The 18,590-nt window shown below is 45.8% G+C and overlaps 1 protein-coding gene across 1 annotated transcript in view; it reads right to left on the reverse strand.

Moving 5' to 3' along the window:
• The window catches only part of LOC124473691 (ecto-NOX disulfide-thiol exchanger 2-like), an 82,978-nt gene that overhangs the window by 20,021 nt on the left and 44,367 nt on the right, over positions 1–18,590 (reverse strand). Inside the window, 3 exon segments of the mRNA XM_047029357.1 lie at positions 3,210–3,291; positions 3,293–3,366; positions 9,868–9,999. Of these exon segments, the coding sequence (XP_046885313.1) occupies positions 3,210–3,291; positions 3,293–3,366; positions 9,868–9,999 (288 nt within the window).

The raw sequence follows: 18,590 nt of genomic DNA on the forward strand, positions 1-18,590 counted from the left end.
TGCAAAATAGGCTTAAACCGCTGGAGTTTAAATAAAGAAAAAACCAAGGTAGCTAACGTAGATGGGATGAGGAGTGGATTTTTGATTCGATTGAAAGCTCACAATGCATCATATTTAATAATGTGATCTATGAATGTATGACAAAGAACATATTCAGGAGCTCCATTCTGAATTTAGAAAATCAATTAAAGCACATTGACCATGACCTGAAGTAATGAGCAGCAATTTACAACAGGAGTAATGATAACATGCGGCATTATGCTTGAACAGCTTCCATTCAATTCTTTTTTCATCAAAATAGTTTCTTATTGGCCAGAAAACTAGCTCATTTAATGGGGATGGTTCTACGCTTGACGGATCCCACTAATCTAACACAGATGAGTATGGACTGAACTAATCTGTATAAGAGCAGGCCTCTAGTCTCTGATAAATGAGATTGGCTGAGTCTACATGGATAGAATAAGGTAATCGATAAACCACTGAGTGTGGTGTATGTCTGGATCACCATATGGGCCTCCCCATTCTGCCTCCACACACATCTCAGTATAATTTAAGGCTAATGTACCTGATATAACTCAGTTACGGTGCAGGCACAGCGCTGACACTACATGGTTCACTGGAGTACTGAGTGTTCTCAATAGGAGAGATGTGGAAGAAGAATATCTCTCTTTCTCTCTTTCTCTCTTTCTCTCTCTCTCTCTCTCTCTCTCTCTCTCTCTCTCTCTCTCTCTCTCTCTCTCTCTCTCTCTCTCTCTCTCTCTCTCTCTCTCTCCCCATCTCTCTCTCCCCCCCCCCCTCTCTCTCTCTCTCTGTTTATTTCTTTCTCTCCTTTTGTCTCTTTCTTTCTCTCTCTGTCTCTCTCTGTCTCTCTCTGTCTCTCTCTGTCTCTCTCTGTCAAACAGAAATATACACACCAACACCCTGTGTTTGAACATGCTGTGCTCACTTCCATACCTCCTGAAGACACTGATCTCACAGTGTGAGATCAGATTAGAATGACAATGGAAACCCACCCTCGGTCACTACAATGAGCATGTCTGTGGGTGCACACGTGTGAGTGCGTGTTCACTGTTGCTGAATTTTGATGGAGACAGCAAACGTCAAGTCAAGGGCACTCCATGGCTTGTAGATACTGCACAATTCATGTGCACACACACTCACACATTCACACACTTGACATTCCTCTTTTCCCCCAGGGCGTTGGAGATCTGAAGGGCATCTCTCTCTCCCTCCCCAGGGTAATTATGGACAGGCTGTCTCCCACATGACCAGGCCTTCAACAGGCTGAGGGATGGAGGACGTGCCTCAGGGGGGGAGAACAGACTGATGGCCCCCTTGACCATCACAGAGGGCCGCTCGGCTTCTGGAGCAGCAGATAAATCTGGACCACGAAAAGGACTGGTGACACAGTATGGGGAGGGGTCAGAGGGAAGGATAGAAATAGCTCTTCGTGGGAGAGAGATGGAGAGAAATAGAGTGAGAGGGGGGGAGGGAGAGAGAGGGAAAAAGGGAGAGAGAGCGAGATGGGGAGAGAGAACGAGAGGAGAGAGAACTACGAAAGATGAGAAAAACAGAGAGAGAGGGGGGGGGGGCTACAGGCTACTGTTCAGATAAAGGTCAACGGGGGGGGCTACTGTTGTCTCTGGCGGTGACTGTAGCTAGGGGTGTTACTTCATGTGATAGGTAACATATGCAGCCTAATGCCCTCCAACTCACACACACACTTGAGATGATGAGAGCACCTGAGACAACAGGCCACTGACTCATTGTTGTCCTCTAGCCTAACCCTGACACACACAGCATGCTTGGGCCCCGAGGGAGAGGGGGTGTCAGAGGCGAAAATATTATTCAATTACCTATGCCCTTCTCTCACACACAATCTTTCATACTCTCTCCTTCTCTCTTTCTACCTGTCTCCCTCTCTATGCCTGTTTATTCCTCTCTTCACTCTCTGTTTCTCTCTCTCTCTCTCTCTCTCTCTCTCTCTCTCTCTCTCTCTCTCTCTCTCTCTCTCTCTCTCTCTCTCTCTCTCTCTCTCTCTATCTCTCTCTCTCTCTCACTTAAAATAATTTGTGTGTGAGTGTTTTGGTAAGCAGACGGGGAACTTCACAGTGGGTTTTATGTTAGGTGAAGGAGTCTGTTTCGAAAGCCTGCAGAGACAAAGAACTTTAGTTTTTGCTTTATGTTGAGTCTGATCTCTTGAACAATCTGACAACCGAGTGGGCTTTGAATGAAATCCCAAGGCAGAAAGTTTCCTCTGAAAGAAAGCATTAAAGAAGAGGTCTCAGAAGGTCCCCATCACTGAATACCATCTACAGCAGCTGACACGCTAGGGTTTTACTCATACACAATGGAAAACTATGTACATTCTTATGCTCTCTATATTCCCTCAGTGGCTCTGCGTGTTTGCAGTTCTTCCTGGATGACTTAGTGAAGTAAACCATTTCCAGGTTGCTTAGAAGTGGAGGAAGCAAATGATTTAGTAAAGGGATCATGTGTAAGGTGTCAGGTTCAAGGGATGGCGGCGAGAGGAGTCGTATGGCCCTCAAACATGAACTAAACTGACAGGAGCTTGAGGGCAGAGGGGGTCAGGTAATCAGCAGCGTCCGAACCCTGTGATAACCCTGTGTGTGTGGGGGGGGGGGGGGGGGGGGGGGCAGGGGGGGATGTAGTGGACGGGGCCATGCAGCCTGGCATTGTGTAGATGTCTGCAGCGTCTTCTCAGAGGTCACTCTGCCAATTACAGGCAGAGCATCACCTCCCACACCTCCCCTAACTCCCCTCTCCCTCGATCACTCTCTCTCTCCCCCTTTCTCTCGATCCCACTTTATCCCCCTCTCTGATCGCCCCTGTCGTTCCCTTTCTTCCTTACCCCCTCACTCTCCCTCCAGTCTACCCGCTCCTTCCCTCCATGCATGTGATGTGAATGTAGATCCGCTGAGCTCAGCTAAAAGGAGAGGAAGGATCTTCTTCATGTCTGAGTCGACACAACCGTTTGCAGTGGATGAGGGGAGGAGGCCTGTCTGGAGAGAGGAACAGGGAGGCAATAGGCCGACCTGCTCTCTCTTGACTGTCAGCACAGAATGGAGATTAAAGAATGGAAGATTAGTATTCTAAGAGTCTTCTTCGTGTATCCTTGGTTAGAGATGTTCTAGAACACGTGAGAGGGATAGTGTAGTCAAGGGACATTTCAAGGTTATTAGACTTACTGGGGTTGGGGGGGAACAGGGTGCAGGTCTTGCAGTGGATGATCTCCTTGATAACGGGCAGGTCTTGGGAGAGGGGCGGGGGGCACCATGCCCAGGCCGGGCATCATGGGGTTCATGGGGGCGATGCCCGTCATCATGCCAAGGCTCGGGTCAAAATCTGTCGGGCACACAGGAACACACGGATGAGAATGCTGCAAGACACAACGTCATGGCCACAAGTACACACTGGAGGAAACTCCTCCTGAGGCAAACCTTCTGCCAGACATCAGAGACAACACACTGGCTTCTTCAACCATGTTTCATTGTCTATTTCCTCCCTCACCACAATGTGATGTTTCTGTCAACAGCAGAGCCAAAAAACTGCCTATAAATACCTGAGCACATGCTCTTATGAATAAAAGAACAAACTAACGTCTTGCATATTAAAAGGGGCAACAGAGGCTTCAGTTGGCCTGCCTCTCCTCTCTCCAGCTGCCTGGACGACCTCTGACCCCGAATATGTTGTTCTTAGTCACAAAGACCGAGTTGGATCTCGCTAGAGGACAGAAAACACAAGCTTTTGTTCTCTGGTACTGATTTAGACTGCATTCTCCCCCCTCTCTCTTTCTCTATCTCTCTCTATGTGTATTTATAGTTTATACATATACAGAATCAAGACTTTTTGAAATGGAAATGACATTGTCTTCTCCCATGAGCCTCTTCTGCACCTGCCAACATAAAATAATGTGTACATTGAAAGTGTGTGTTTGTGTGTGTGTGTTTGTGCAACTTTATTCTCTGTGGTCTCCAAAATTAAATGAAATGCAAAAACTACTTAACGCCATCAAGAGTGCTTAATGTTTACTTAAGAAATAGGAACACTTTTCTTTACTATGAGACAATGAGGATAATAAAAAAAACTAAATTTGTAATTGACCTTTAAAAACCACTAATGTTAACATGAAACACAATGTTCACTTTGAGAAAAATCTAAGTTAATTAGACAGCATGAAACTGCCAAAATAAAGTAGCAGGGGAATATTACTTGGGAAAGAAAAAAGGAGGGAGGAAGAAAGAAAGAAGGCCAGGGCCCAGGAGACAGATGTGGAGGGAGCCACACCAACAGACTAGAACAATGAGGGAGCAGACAATAAGTGCCCTGCATCTCTCTGTCTCACGTTGATGACCTCATCATGTGTGATTGAGAGGAGCAGGTGATAAGATACCCTTGTTGCCTAAGTGACGACTCATCCTCCCCAGGTAAGGCAGAGGAGAGAATAAAGGGATGGCAGGAGAGGGAGATATAGGGAGGAAGAGAGGGAGGAAGGAAAGGAGGGAGGGAAGGGAGAGTGGACAGAAGATAGAAACCAGGCCTCCAGGGCACACAGAGTTTAGTTTAGTTTATTTGAACATGTAGAACAAATATAAAATAAAATATATATATATATATATACACAGACATGCATACATATACAAATTAAAATTACAGCTTAATAAGGTCATGAATAATTGCAAATAATTCAAATGAGAAATTCCCATGTTCAAAAAGGAGTAGGAAGAAGTTCATAACAAAAAACAGTTCAAAACATAACAGAGAAAGCTCTGGTTATATCAAACCCAGGTTGTTTCACTGCTGCTTCTCTTTTTACCACCAGTGTGTCTGTGCCCCTGTGTGTATATATGTGTGTGTTGTCCAGTATTCAGATCTTGAGCCACCAGACATGTGCAGCAAAGCTGTGTATGCTGTGTATTTACTTCTTCTACTCTACAGCAGGGTTTTCTCAACACAGGAAACCATGGAGCCTCTGACCCAGATCTGTTTCATCTCATTTCATCACCTAAACACACACACACACACACACAGACTTTCAACACATTGGTCACCTCACACACAGTCTCCAAGCCAATGCTAAACATCTCCAGATATTCAGAGAACCAACCATAAGATCTGCCACCTGCAAACACTTTGTCTTTTGTGTAACCAAGTTCATGCAATTTTATCTGCATCACTACACCACCCATAAACCAACACGTACACACACACACACACACACACACTGTCTCTTTCTCTTTGTCACAGTTTCCTGGAGGTATGTGGAAGGTAATTACATTTCAAGCTGCCCATCAATCAAAAGTGCAAGGAGAAATGACAAATCTGGCATTTGAGTGTAGAAACCTGCTGGCTATCGCTGTCACATTCCCCCTCCTCCTTCTCCTTCCCTTTTCCTCCCCTTCTCCTCCTCTCTCTGATTTCCAAGGTAAACGTCCCCATCAGCAATGGTGGTGGTAAGGTGACACAGGAAGTGCTGCAAGGCACGCTGGGTAATATCGTCTAATGAGGCGAGCAGGGCCACATCCCCTGGACCAAGTTGGGAGGCTTGCCCATCTGTCTGAAGAAATAACTTATCTGACAGCAAATCTCCATCTAAATATCAGCATTTATCTCCCTTTTCATGTTTCTGTCAGACATGGGTCATTTGCTGGTCACCAGGGTGACTATAGTCGATGGTATCCGCCTGGCCCTGGACCAGAATTTAGAATCAGAATTATTCTACTCTGCGTCTGTAGCCTTAGCATTGTCAACAACTACACATATATATCCTTCATTCTGTAGGTTTTCTCTCCTTTTATCACGTCTTTATTACTATAGACATTTCCACCACTCATCACCTCCCTCTCTATGACACACACACACACACACACACACACACAGGACCTGGAAAACACATCTCCTCAGCAATAACACAGATCCATGAATGCAAAAATGCATAAAGGGCAACTAAAGTTGGTGTGTTATGGCTAAAACCTTTGTGTGTGTGTGTGCGTGTGTGTGTACAGTGTTGTGTGTGTGCAGCTGTATGTGTGTGTGTGTGTGTGTGTGTGTGTGTGTGTGTGTGTGTGTGTGTGTGTGTGTGTGTGTGTGTGTGTGTGTGTGTGTGTGTGAGAGAGAGCTGAAGGAGAGGAGCCCACAGGGATGCCGACAAAGCAGCAGGAGTGAGGGACCAGTCCCTAGAGACAGTTTATGTATTCACAGAGGTGTGTGTGTGTGTGTGTATGTGAGTGTGTGTGTCCCGGGGTAAATGACTCCTGAGGGTGGTGTTTGTGTGTGTGTGACAAAGCTAAATGCCTTCCTAAGGGTGTTTATGTGTGTGTGGCTCGCCAATGAATTTGCTCCCTCCACAAATGCATCTTCCTTAGCCTCATAAGCAGCCAATTGTTCTGGAGGACTTCATCCAATGACAGCACTAAACACAATCCAAACCAACAAATCAATGACATGATGACTGTGAGGAGAACCATCTATCTGCATTAGTAAAGGACATTAGTCATCATCTCCAAGGCCCACGATCCCACGATGTGTCTCCTGGAGGCTGGCTCTGGTGAGGCCGAGGCAGTCACTCTGCAGCAGCCAGAGCTACACAGCAGAGTCAGGCTAGCACACTCTGGATGCACAGCCAGCTTCCTGTGTCAAGTGTCTGGGATCATACATCTTTGTTCCTTGGGAGGTCTCCAGACAGAGACAGAGGAGGAGGCACTGGAAGATTCCACATGGTCCTAATCTCAGCCTGGATGTGTTAGTCTGGATGAGGTTCCTAACAGGCTTGCCAGCCGCTACTGTGACGCCATGTCTCTCTGGGGTCAGAGGGAGCAGGTCTGGACTCTGGTCCCCTGCAGAGAGACTCCACTAGGGAGAGCTCTGCCCGGAGGACAGCTTGTTCAGTCCAGATCTCTCAGAGCTGCACTAAGCATGAGCTCTGGAGAACACACCTACAGGGTATCAATACTGAACCACAGCCTCTATTCAATAACAATGTGTGGTCTGAGTTACAGTGTGAGTACTGTTTCTGTAACAAATCAGACTTCACAAACATAGCTGGGCAGTATATCACTGATAAATATACAACCTTTATTCAATAGTACTGCCTTACACCTGTCTGTGTATGTAAGTGATACAGTAATCACTTAAGGCATGCTGAAATAAGATGGCTTTGGAGGAAATCAAGGCCCCTGCCTAAACACACACACACACGAACACACACACACACGAACACACACGCACACATTGGTTCTCTGGTTTCCCACTGCAGTTCGAGATAGCTAAGGTTACACTTGGATTCTCTTTCAGCTCAACTCTGAGGTAAGGTCACACAATCCAGCTCCAAAACAATAACAAACACACCGTAGAGTTCTACTCTTGTATTCATTGGCAGGGGAATTTGTACTGCTGCAGGCTATACACAAAGACAACCCCTTAAACCACCAAAGACACAAAGGTAAAAACAAAACACATAGGTACACATTCAAACACACACAGATACATAGATACAGTAAACACCCACATACATTGACACATACAGTAAGCACTGTACACACACACAGACACACACACAGATACACACACACATACAAGCACAGACACACTGGGAGGTTGTGAGGGGCAGAGAATGAGCGTTCTAACTTTGGTCAGAGGAAAAGCAAACAAAGGATGAGACCATGAAGGACGTTCCCTCGTAACGGAGAATCAATAAAACATCCGATTAGTTCAAGGGTAAAAAGCAGACCTGCCCAAGAACAAAGCCTCCAGTCTAGCATCTAGCACATAACAGTGTTCAGATGCCTATACTAACTACCACTGTTCTGCATTGTGCTTGAATCCAGACCGAGCATATGTGTGTACGAGTGTGAGTGAAGAGGAATACAGATAGACTCAGGCAAACATCTATCAGTCCTAATCTGGTTGAGCATTCGGAGGGGCTGAGAGCAGAGAAGACGCTAATGAAGCAGCAGGATCCAGATCATCTGGGCCTGATGGTGAGAGAGACGGGGGGGGGGGGGCTGGGCCTGAGGGAGAGAGAGACGGGTGGGGGGGGCTGAGGGAGAGAGAGGCGGGGGGGGGGGGCTGAGGGAGAGATAGACAGGGGGGGGGGGGGTCTGAGGGAGAGATAGACAGGGGGCGGTCTAAGGGAGAGAGAGATGGCTGGTGGAGGAGTAGGAACAGTAGGAGGAGTCCATCAGCTGTTCCCTCCAGGTGACGGAGGGGGGGACCCCAGCTGTCTGTTTCACTCCACGCTCTCCCTATGGCGGAATGGCGGATGGTGGGGCGGATTTCCATTCATGTACGAGCGTGTATTGACTCTGCGGTTATGGTTTAGCTGAGAAGAGCTCAACTGTTCGGGTTCCGTGTGGAATTGTAAAACCAATCAGAGGCCCGATGTTTTAAAACACATGCAAAGTAGCTGTAAAAGTGATGAGCTTGCACGGAGGTCTGCAAAAGTATGCTGCAGTAAGAACATGGTGTTTACTCACTCTCTCGTCCTCCTGTGCCCCTCCCTTCTCTTCCCCCTCTCTAGACCATCCTCTGTGACACAGTCCATCCCAACACCCTCCATGATAGGTGTCTCCATAGTGATCAACACACGAGATGCCAGGGCACCTCCCTCACGCATATCTCTCTGTCTCTCCCTCATGCTTCCTCTCTCCCACCAGCACACAAAACCCTCCATCACGCCACGTCCACAGCAATCACTAGCGTGAGCAGTTAGCTTGTAGAGAGCAGAGTGGGCTAAGCCTGCCAGCAGTAAATTGTGCAAATGAAATTGAATAAGAAAATCACAGCGGGTGGGACTATCGTTCTCCAAAGCTACTTCAGCTGAAATATGGACTGTGAGTGGAGCTCTCAGCATATTTCCGTAGCTTTGTTGAAACGAAGGAGCAGGATAAACAAACAAAGATGGAGGTGGTGATTGACTAAAAGGCTTCAGGAGAGCTGTTGCCAAGAGACAGAGCTGGAGACCAGGCCTGGTCAGGGTGAACCTCACACTACCCAGACATGTGATCATGCTGAAACGATCACAAACAGCAGCTGAACGCGGCTCTCAGTGGAGTCTCATTGGGCTTCACTCATCTTCACCTTCTCTGGTCCAAACCGTTAAACCAATGCTGGTGGAGCATGCTCAGTCTGGAGGGAGCTGGCTCCTCCCCTCCGCCAAGGACGGACCAATGACACGTCTTTGTGATGCGTTGCTAAGTGACAGACGACACAGTGATAGCGGACTCGCAATTCCACACGGCTGTCGTCCCCACGAGCTGCGTATCACACTGGGGACTTCTCCCTAATCCTCCAACTCACTAAACACACTGACTGCATCCAAATGACATTATTTCGAGGCCTGACGCGACTGTCTGGGCTCAACAGCCATCTAGTGGAGCTCGGATTCTGCTGCAATCAACACACCCATAATCCATCGTGTCAATGAGCCAAACAAGTGGCCAAGGCGGTAAGAATCCATATCTGTCACACTGTGACTGTGAACCACAAGTCCTCAGCCTGTGAACAAAGTCCTCGACTCCTTTGCATTCATATGTCACTGGCTCAGCTCTGCTCACTGTGATAGCAGGACTGAACGTGTCTGACGCTGGTCAACATGAGGCGGAGCTTCAAGAAGGCTCCGGCGCTCCACTGCACGACTCTCGTCGATACAGAGCAATACGCTTCTCTGTGTTCCATCGACACTAACCTGAAAGTACAGTTCAGTGGTGGAGCATTTGACTGCAGATCTAGAGGTCTCAGGTTCAAATGCCTCTCAGCGCGTTGCTTTGGGTAAAAGTATCTGCTAAATGAAGACATTGTTCTCTAAAAGATACAGAGGTGTGGAGAAACAGTAATACAGATGTGTACCTGGCATGAGGGGCTGTCCAGTCAGGCCCATGGGAGCCATGCCCAGGTTGTTCATGGCTGTGGCCCAGGCGTTGGGGTCTGTCATGGGCATCGTCATGGCACCGGAGTCCATGGCCATGTTACGAACTCCTTCTGTGAAAGAGAGAGAGAGAGAGAGAGAGAGAGAGAGAGAGAGAGAGAGAGAGAGAGAGAGAGAGAGAGAGGGAAGGAGGGAGAGAAAGAGAGAGATTGGGACAATTTATACGTTGAATACATCATATACCTCAGAGAGAAAAAAGAATATAGAGAAAAGGGGTCAGTGTCATTTTACTTTTGAACAGTTGTTCCCTTGGTTTTTAAAATGAACAATTTCCAGAGTTTCGGTGCTTGCTCTTTTATTTGATCAAACAGTAGACAGTCACAGTTCATCTCTATTCTGCTCTGTCAGAGTCTGGACAGGCCACATGACCTTTGATCCTCCTGACACCAACATCACATTCTACTCAGAGGTTCATCAATCTTCCCTGTGCAGCACTTCCTGGTACTATGACCTCTGACCCACACACACTAACACACACACTTAACTTGGAGAACAAACCTCACACACACAGAGGGGAAAGTCATCCCCACAGCACAGCAGAGAAAGACGGTTATTTTTGGGCTGTATGACTAAATCTAGGGGAATTACTCACTGGGAAAGAAGATTACTATGGTAGGATTCAAAACAAAACATTGGTATTTGAGCATGAACATGTATGAAATCTCTGCCTTAGCATGACAAATACACACAACAGTACACACACACACACACACACACCCTCCAGCAGAACAGTTCGGTACATATGTCAACAAGAGGAAGTCCATATAGATCTTCAGCGCCCCAGACTGAGTTTCAGCACCCTGAATGGACAGTACTGGTCTGGTCTCTCAGACTAGTCCTCTGTCACAGCTGGAAGTGCTTCTGTGCTCTCTGCTGGCTGATACACCAGGCTGCTCTCTTGTCTCATGATGCCAAAACACACACTGGGTGCTAATATCAAGCAATGCTGAAGACAACACTTCACACCTCAAAGGTCTGGGTCACCACCCACACTGGTGAGCTAGTGTGTGTGGGTGTGTGTGTGTGTTTTGTGTGTGCAAATGTCCCTGACGGGAGCTTATTAAAACGTGTTAACCAGGTCTGGACTGGGACTGAAAAACAGCCCGGGACTTTGAAATGCAGACCAGCCCACGGCCGTGTCATATTATTATATATAAAAAATTTTTTGCATTATGCCACGGCCGTTTGACTGGCCGTTCGGGAAATCTCCCGAATCTCCCGACAGCCAGTCCGACCCTGGTGTTAACCAATTACAGGCTCATTAGCTGTTTCACTGGGTGTAGGGAGGCTTTAACAGTTATATGACCAGGGAAGAGAAGGGAGGAACTGCTTTACTGCAGTTTTACTGCAGTTTATTGTGGTTTTACTGCAAGTGCCATGGTGGCAGCCTGGAGGGGTAAATCAGGCTGAGAGGCTTGTTTAGATACTAACGCACATTAACAGTTTCACTGAGAAAGCAACAGGAAACTGTTCGTTTTGCCAGATTGGTGTCAGGGACTGGGGCTGTTGTGGTTTACTGCCAGACTACTGCCTTCATATGAACAGTCTGACTGACCAGTCACAACAAACAGGACCGAGAAGCCAGCAGGAAGACTAAACAACATGAGGCCATTTAGAGCTTAAGACACACTCATTATCCACCCTCCAACTGCATTGTTGTTCATTCTAAACAGCCAGACTTGGGAGCTGGCTGGAGGCCTCATGGAGAGATTTTTGCTGGTTCAAGGTTTGTTCTGCTTGCTTCATGACCTGAATGATGATCTGGGCTCCTGGAGGGAAAAACCTTCTGAGGTTGCATTCAGTTTGTCCATCTCACCCTCCTTTACTTTCCCCCTCCATCTCCCGTTCACCTCCTTTTCCTCCTTCCTCCTCTTCCTCTAACCCTTCTCTCTCAAATGCTGCTTCTGCCTCCCTCCTTCTCTCTCTCCAAACCCCATCTCTCTCTCTCTCTCTCTCTCTCTCTCTCTCTCTCTCTCTCTCTCTCTCTCTCTCTCTCTCTCTCTCTCTCTCTCTCTCTCTCTCTCTCTCTCTCTCTCTCTCTCTCTCTCTCCCTCTCCCCTCTCCCTCTCCCTCTCCCTCTCCCTCTCCCTCTCCCTCTCCCTCTCCCTCTCCCTCTCCGTCTCCGTCTCCGTCTCCGTCTCCCTCTCTCTCTCTCCCCTCCCTCCCTCCCTCCCTCCCTCCCTCCCTCCCTCCCTCCCTCCCTCCCTCCCTCCCTCCCTCCCTCCCTCAGTGCAGGTCTCTCAGGGTTTCAGAGTGCACAGTGTGACCTTGAGGGCAGATCTCTGGCACTGCTCCCCTCAGCACGCATCCATCACATCAATAGAGCAGAGGCTGTGTTTGAATAGCAAACAGAGGAAAAAGGTTGTTACAAACTCTTACAACTACAGATAAAACAAAAGCCTTAAAGTGGTCTCTGCTAGGGACCCCAGTCCCAGGCCTCCCTGGTCTCTGCTAGGGACCCCAGTCCCAGGCCTCCCTGGTCTCTGCTAGGGACCCCAGTCCCAGGCCTCCCTGGTCTCTGCTAGGGACCCCAGTCCAAGGCCTCACTGGTCTCTGCTAGGGACCCCAGTCCCAGGCCTCACTGGTCTCTGCTAGGGACCCCAGTCCCAGGCCTCCCTGGTCTCTGTGTATCTAGACTCTGATTGACCAGAAGCTGCAGGACAGTAAACTCTCCCCCAGGGGCTGATGAGAAATGAAAGCTTTTTACGTAACTTCTGTTGGCTGCAGGCCTCCCAGCAAGCTAAGATGAGCTCAGCTTGTTTAGTTTACTAGGAGCAACAACCAACAGGACAATTAGAGACCCTTAAACAAGAGAGAGAGAGACAGAAACAGACAGACAGACAGAGACAACAGAAAGAGAGACCAACAGGATGAATATGGAGAGATTGAATACAAAGTAAGAGGTGACCTTTCAGTGAACCTGGAGTATCTTCATCATGACAATTTAGTCTGATTATAGTAATCATTTGTTATACAGAACTACAAACTAAATTTGCTCAACCTATAATTATCATTGAGTATTTTGTCCTTACAGAATAGAACATTGCACAGTATAACAACAAGGCACAATTAGGTTTCCATTACATGTACACATTTCAAAGTGAAAAACAACCATGATACTAAAAGACCCAGATTTCCATTGAACACCAAATCCAGGTATGTGGATACAATAGTGGAGATGGCTGACAGCTGTTATAGAGTACACTCCATAGAGTAATCCATCTGTGCTTATGAAAAAACACAAAGCAAGCAAAATAAAATGTATGCACAGTGGAACAGCTATAGAGAGGGTGCCTTTTTGACCTTAATCTTGTGTATGCAGGTGTGTGTGTGTGATTGGCTTTTGGCTTGTAGTTATGTGTCAGCAGAGACTCTCCCTTCCTAAAGACAACATCAGCACAACCACATCAACACAACTAGATCAGCACAACGTGCCAATAGAGGGATCATCCCAAGTAGAATATAAAATCGATCAGCATTTCAAAAATACACACACGTACTCTTTCTAAAATGGATTAACTGTATGTATACTTATGCAACACAGCTCTTTGTAACACATACATACGTACATACACACACATGTGTGAACACATTAACAAACACACGCAAACACACATCTTATGACATGTGAGTACCCTTCTCTTCACTCCTTTGATCTCTTAATTATAATAAAAATCTCAGAGCTCTTACATGGTGGCGTCTGCAGAACCCAGAGTGTGTTAGCTAACAGAGCCCCTCATTGGATGAAGGACTCAGAGAGGAAGTGTGTACTAGCTAACAAGGCTCCTCATTGGATGAGGGACTCAGAGAGGAAGTGTGTACTAGCTAACAGGGCTCCTCATTGGATGAGGGACTCAGAGAGGAAGTGTGTACTAGCTAACAGGGCTCCTCATTGGATGAGGAACACAGAGAGGGAGGTGTGTGACAGAGGAGCTGGAAGAAGGAGCCTGAAGACCCAGCGGATCCTCTGCACCAGGGAACAACCTCCATCCTTCAACACAGCAGATCCTCTGCACCAGGGAACAACCTCCATCCTTCAACACAGCACACACAGCAGTTACTATACACTCTCAAACTGGTAGCGAATGGCCAGACTTTTGACATCAGCTCCATATGCAATAACATAAGGCATCACATCTTGTATTCCTGTTTGGATTCTGTACACACAGTTAATCCTCTAGTCCGGGAAGGCAGATCTCCTTTCAGTCCTTTGGTCAGCCCAGCGGCAGTCTCCCGGCTCTGTCAGACCTGCGGTCCCAGACAGTTGATGTCCCATCAATCCACATGCAGCAACATCGTTACTTTCAAGCCCGGGTTTTTCTTTGCTGTGCTTGAGCTAACAAGGCAATATTACAAATCAAAAGCAGATTAGTTTTAAATGATTTCTAAAAAGTCGATCGTTAAGAACATTTTCATACAAAAGACTGCTATCTGCCAGATGAATATTATCCTCGTTCAACTATATCATCTTCTGTTTTCCTTCAATATTGTTCAGTGGTTCGAAGATGGTAACCACCTGTTTTGATTGGAGATGGCATAGCACATTCGGTTTAAGTTGAATTTTCCTCCCAAGACTGTTACAAAATGATAGCCAACCCAGACTCTTTATAAGAGATAATGCAGAGCACTATAATCATGTTTCAGCTAGCTTTACACAAAACAATGTTTTGTGCTTTATATTATGCACACATGTTGTGCTCCGAATCATTCCTTTTGACTTAATGTTCTGCCTCGTTGATATGGCACAAACAGAACCTCAAAGCCTGATATTGCAAATGTGTATTTCATCAACCTTCGTCATACTTTAAAATTCATCTCTGCTTTTCCTCTAAAGAAAGAGATTCAATGGAGATGACTGTGCTGGGCTGAATGGTCTGGCACAGTCTTGAGGAACATCATGTTACTGCACACGTACCCAAGTCTTAAGGATTATTCAAGACAACCTTGAAGAAGATGAGAGAAACAGCCATGTTGAAATATCTGGATGAGTCTTCCCTGTGTAGTAGGCTTTTAGTCAACAGCATTTATGACATGTCTTATCCTTGTCCATTTACACATTGCAGAAGCACTTGTGCAGCGTGTCGGTGAGAAGCAGACATGTCATGAGCTTACTTCTGCTTATCAGAGAGGAACGTGAAGGACAGAGACACAGATTACACTGACAGATAGCAGAGAGATATATGGGGAGATAGGGTCAAAGAGAGACAGACAGAAACGGATGCAAAGAGAGAAAGAGAGATTGAGAGAGACAAAGAGGGGGACCCCACATAGACAATATTATATAGTCTATATATATTTTTGTACTGAATGGGACTGACTTTCTGAATGAGGAAACACTGCATCGCCTAATCCAGGGGTTCTCAAACGTTTTGGAGATAGGGACCCCTTACAGTAGAAATCATTTTCCAAGGACCCCCCCAAAATCGTTACACCCATTCAGCATACTCTTTGTGCTCTTAACTGGACACAATGTGCTTATTTTATTGGTGCAAATGGTCACCCATCTGTAGATTATAATATTTTTTTTTCATTTTTTTATGAGCACACAATTTTACCAAAATTATTTTGGGAACCACCTGGCTATGGTTTGCGGACCCCTAAGGATCCGAGAAACACTTAGAGAACCATTGGTCTCCATCTACCCTTGAGGGTCGACAACCCACAAACGTGTCTTCAATAAATGCAATCACCATTGACAAAACAATCCATCACAGACAAATGATCGACAGTTAGAAACAGGATGGTTAATTGATGAGAGATTAGATTGTAGGGCAAATTGATTGGTTCATTGATTTCAATGATGCAGCATGGTCACTGGCCCCCAAAGAACAATTGCTTCACAAAGAACAATGTCTCAGACAATAGAACTGGGTTGTAAGATGAAAGGTGGATAGAGTTTTGCTATTATATGATGTTTGTTGTCTTATTGATCTGTGCCATGTCCAAACCTCTCGGTAGTGTGTTTGTGTACAATCCTGCTAGTGAGAGTGAATCTCAAACAGATGTGATGGGCGGCAGGTCGAATATTGATTTCGGACCGGAGGACACCGTCTGCATCAGATAGAGAGCGGTTATGAATACAAGAGTTGTGGGATGTGTTGAAGATATTGACTCAGATCAAGAAATTTATGAAAAATTACTATGCTTGATGTTTCAACAGCAGCAGATACAAAAGGATAAGCTTCACTGGATCTCTTCAGAAGGCTGTTGATCTGATCACAGAGGGGTTTTATGATGAGCTTCACTCCATGTCACAAAGCCTTGGCCAGGACCCAACATGGCTGAATCCAGCAGCAGCAGCAGCAGTCTGTTAGGACCTGTCAAGACCTCTCCCCATCCCCCCACTGTTCCTCTATAAGGAATCACACCATCCCTACTGGATGCTGACACAGACAGTAATGGGATCTGCTCAGAGCGCTGCGCCTACCAGATCTAAGGGGATTTCTGATGAACACCAGGCACAGGTCACAGAACTTGGGCCAGGACCCAACCTGGGACCAATCACTTTTAGAGATCTGACAGTTATGACAACTACTAGGTGTAATCTTGAGTTCTCTCCCACCAACCCTCTACACCAGATAATACATGAGAGTAATCTCAAAACTAAGCCAAGTGATGGACATCCTACTTATCAGCCCTGACAAACATGTCTCACCTCAAGATGAGGAGATTTAGCAAAAGCAGTGATGAACATGAGGTAATTACAACAGCGAACAGTGGAAAGACCTCCCCGTGAAAAGTAATTGAAAAAGTTCCTGTTGAGTTTCCATCATCAAAGTGAATTATTCCAAGGGAAACACAGTTGTGAGCTGAGCTCACATGTTGTTAATAAAAAGAAAGATTCAGTGGTTGCTTTCTTTCATGTGATCTAATCTATGAAGACTGATCCTCATAGCTGGAGCAGAAGTGACATGGAGAACGGCAAAGAGTTATGAATGAAAATAAATACATTATAAATGAATATGTTATTAATTAAATCAGGCAGTTTGTAAATTCAAATATTATACAGTATGTTCTAGTGATTCCATTGGTTCCTTGATTATAGAGTATACCACAACTGTGATTGATGGACTCATCAGTCATCTGAGTGAATCTTCAGATCCCCTACAGAACTGTCTTACAGTCACAAGACAAGATCAGTCAAAACAATCTTCTAACCACATACTCAAAACAAGGCTGCCAGTCAGAATACACCAACAGAGACTCCAGCTTTACCTCAGAGAACAAACAGTTACTGCTACTGAATCTTCTCCCTCTCAGCCAGAGGGGGCATTTCTGAAGAGACAGAGCAAGGCCGATGTGTTCATTAATGAAGTGACCTTCATTCAGGATAAAGAGATATGGGCAGTGTGGGAGAACAACTTCCAGCAGGTTCCTGAAGGTGACTGTTATTAGCACTGTTCTCATTACCTCCCCATCTACTTAGATCCACATGTATATCGATAAACCCATCAGGCATTAACATCCATAAAAGTGTCACTTCAGAGCAGCTCAGGGCCCTCTTAAGGCAGGACAGGGTCATCTTGGATGTCCTGGCAGATCACACATCAAATCACACATGCCTGCATTAGGTAGCCAATCAACACCCTCCTCTTCATCCAGACTTGTGACCTTAACAGGAATTAGCTAGGGGACATGAGGTGAGTTCAGCTGGTCCTATTGGCAGAAACCAGGCACTGGAGATGGTAGCATCCTTGTAACGCAGTTTTCTCCCTCGTTGATTATATAAAGAGACATCTTCAAAGACACAAGCTGATTGATGAGAAAGTGGCCAGTGATTTGACATCCTACATAATTCATGCAATTATCTCACACTTTGCCTTTATGTCTGTAATTCAAAGGGGCTGAATCTGTGAAAAGGCCTGAAAGACACACGCAGATTTATGAGTGATCTTATCGGACAAATGTCATGATTGAATTATTCGTATCCATACTTTACTTGAAAATTGTGTTTACTACTGTATAATTTAACAATCTGAATGGAGAGTGTATAAAGGCTACATGCAAGAACTTAGATTGTATCTAACAAACTGGTAGACTGGAGACTGACAAGGGCAAAAACCCTGACCTTGTAAATCCCAGGATTTAAACATATCAATGACCGTGTTCCGAAAACAGTTCTACCTGAAACCTAACAGTTCCAAATGGAACCTATTTTTTAGAATGTTCCTCTACTGTTACTAATGGTTCTATTTAAAGTGCTGGAATGATAACATGCTCTTGTCTAAAAAAATTATTGCAACCGAATCCACACTGACAGATGATCGTGGGAATAGTTCATTAATGTACAAATGACAGGGTTGGGGGCTGAGCTGGAATTTCCTCCCAGATACTGGAGACGTTTGTTCTGCAGCCTATGGTTCATTCTGCTCGCTCTCTCTCCTCCTCATTAATTTCCATTAATCAAAACAGCTTCATTAACAGACATTAATTACAACACACTGACGAGGCCTTTGAAGAGGGAAGGCACGGCTACAAAATGTAGTCCTTGCAGAAATAAATGTAATTAAATAAATGATGTTGACTTGAAAGTCAGATTTGCATAATGTCTGTCTGACATCTCAATGAAGCGTATCTTTCAGCACTCCTTTTCATCTACTGCTGTTCAATATTGCAACATATTGCTTTTTCATCCCATTTCAAT

The sequence above is a fragment of the Hypomesus transpacificus genome, chromosome 1 (assembly GCF_021917145.1).
Source record: "Hypomesus transpacificus isolate Combined female chromosome 1, fHypTra1, whole genome shotgun sequence".
Classification (NCBI taxonomy): domain Eukaryota; kingdom Metazoa; phylum Chordata; class Actinopteri; order Osmeriformes; family Osmeridae; genus Hypomesus; species Hypomesus transpacificus.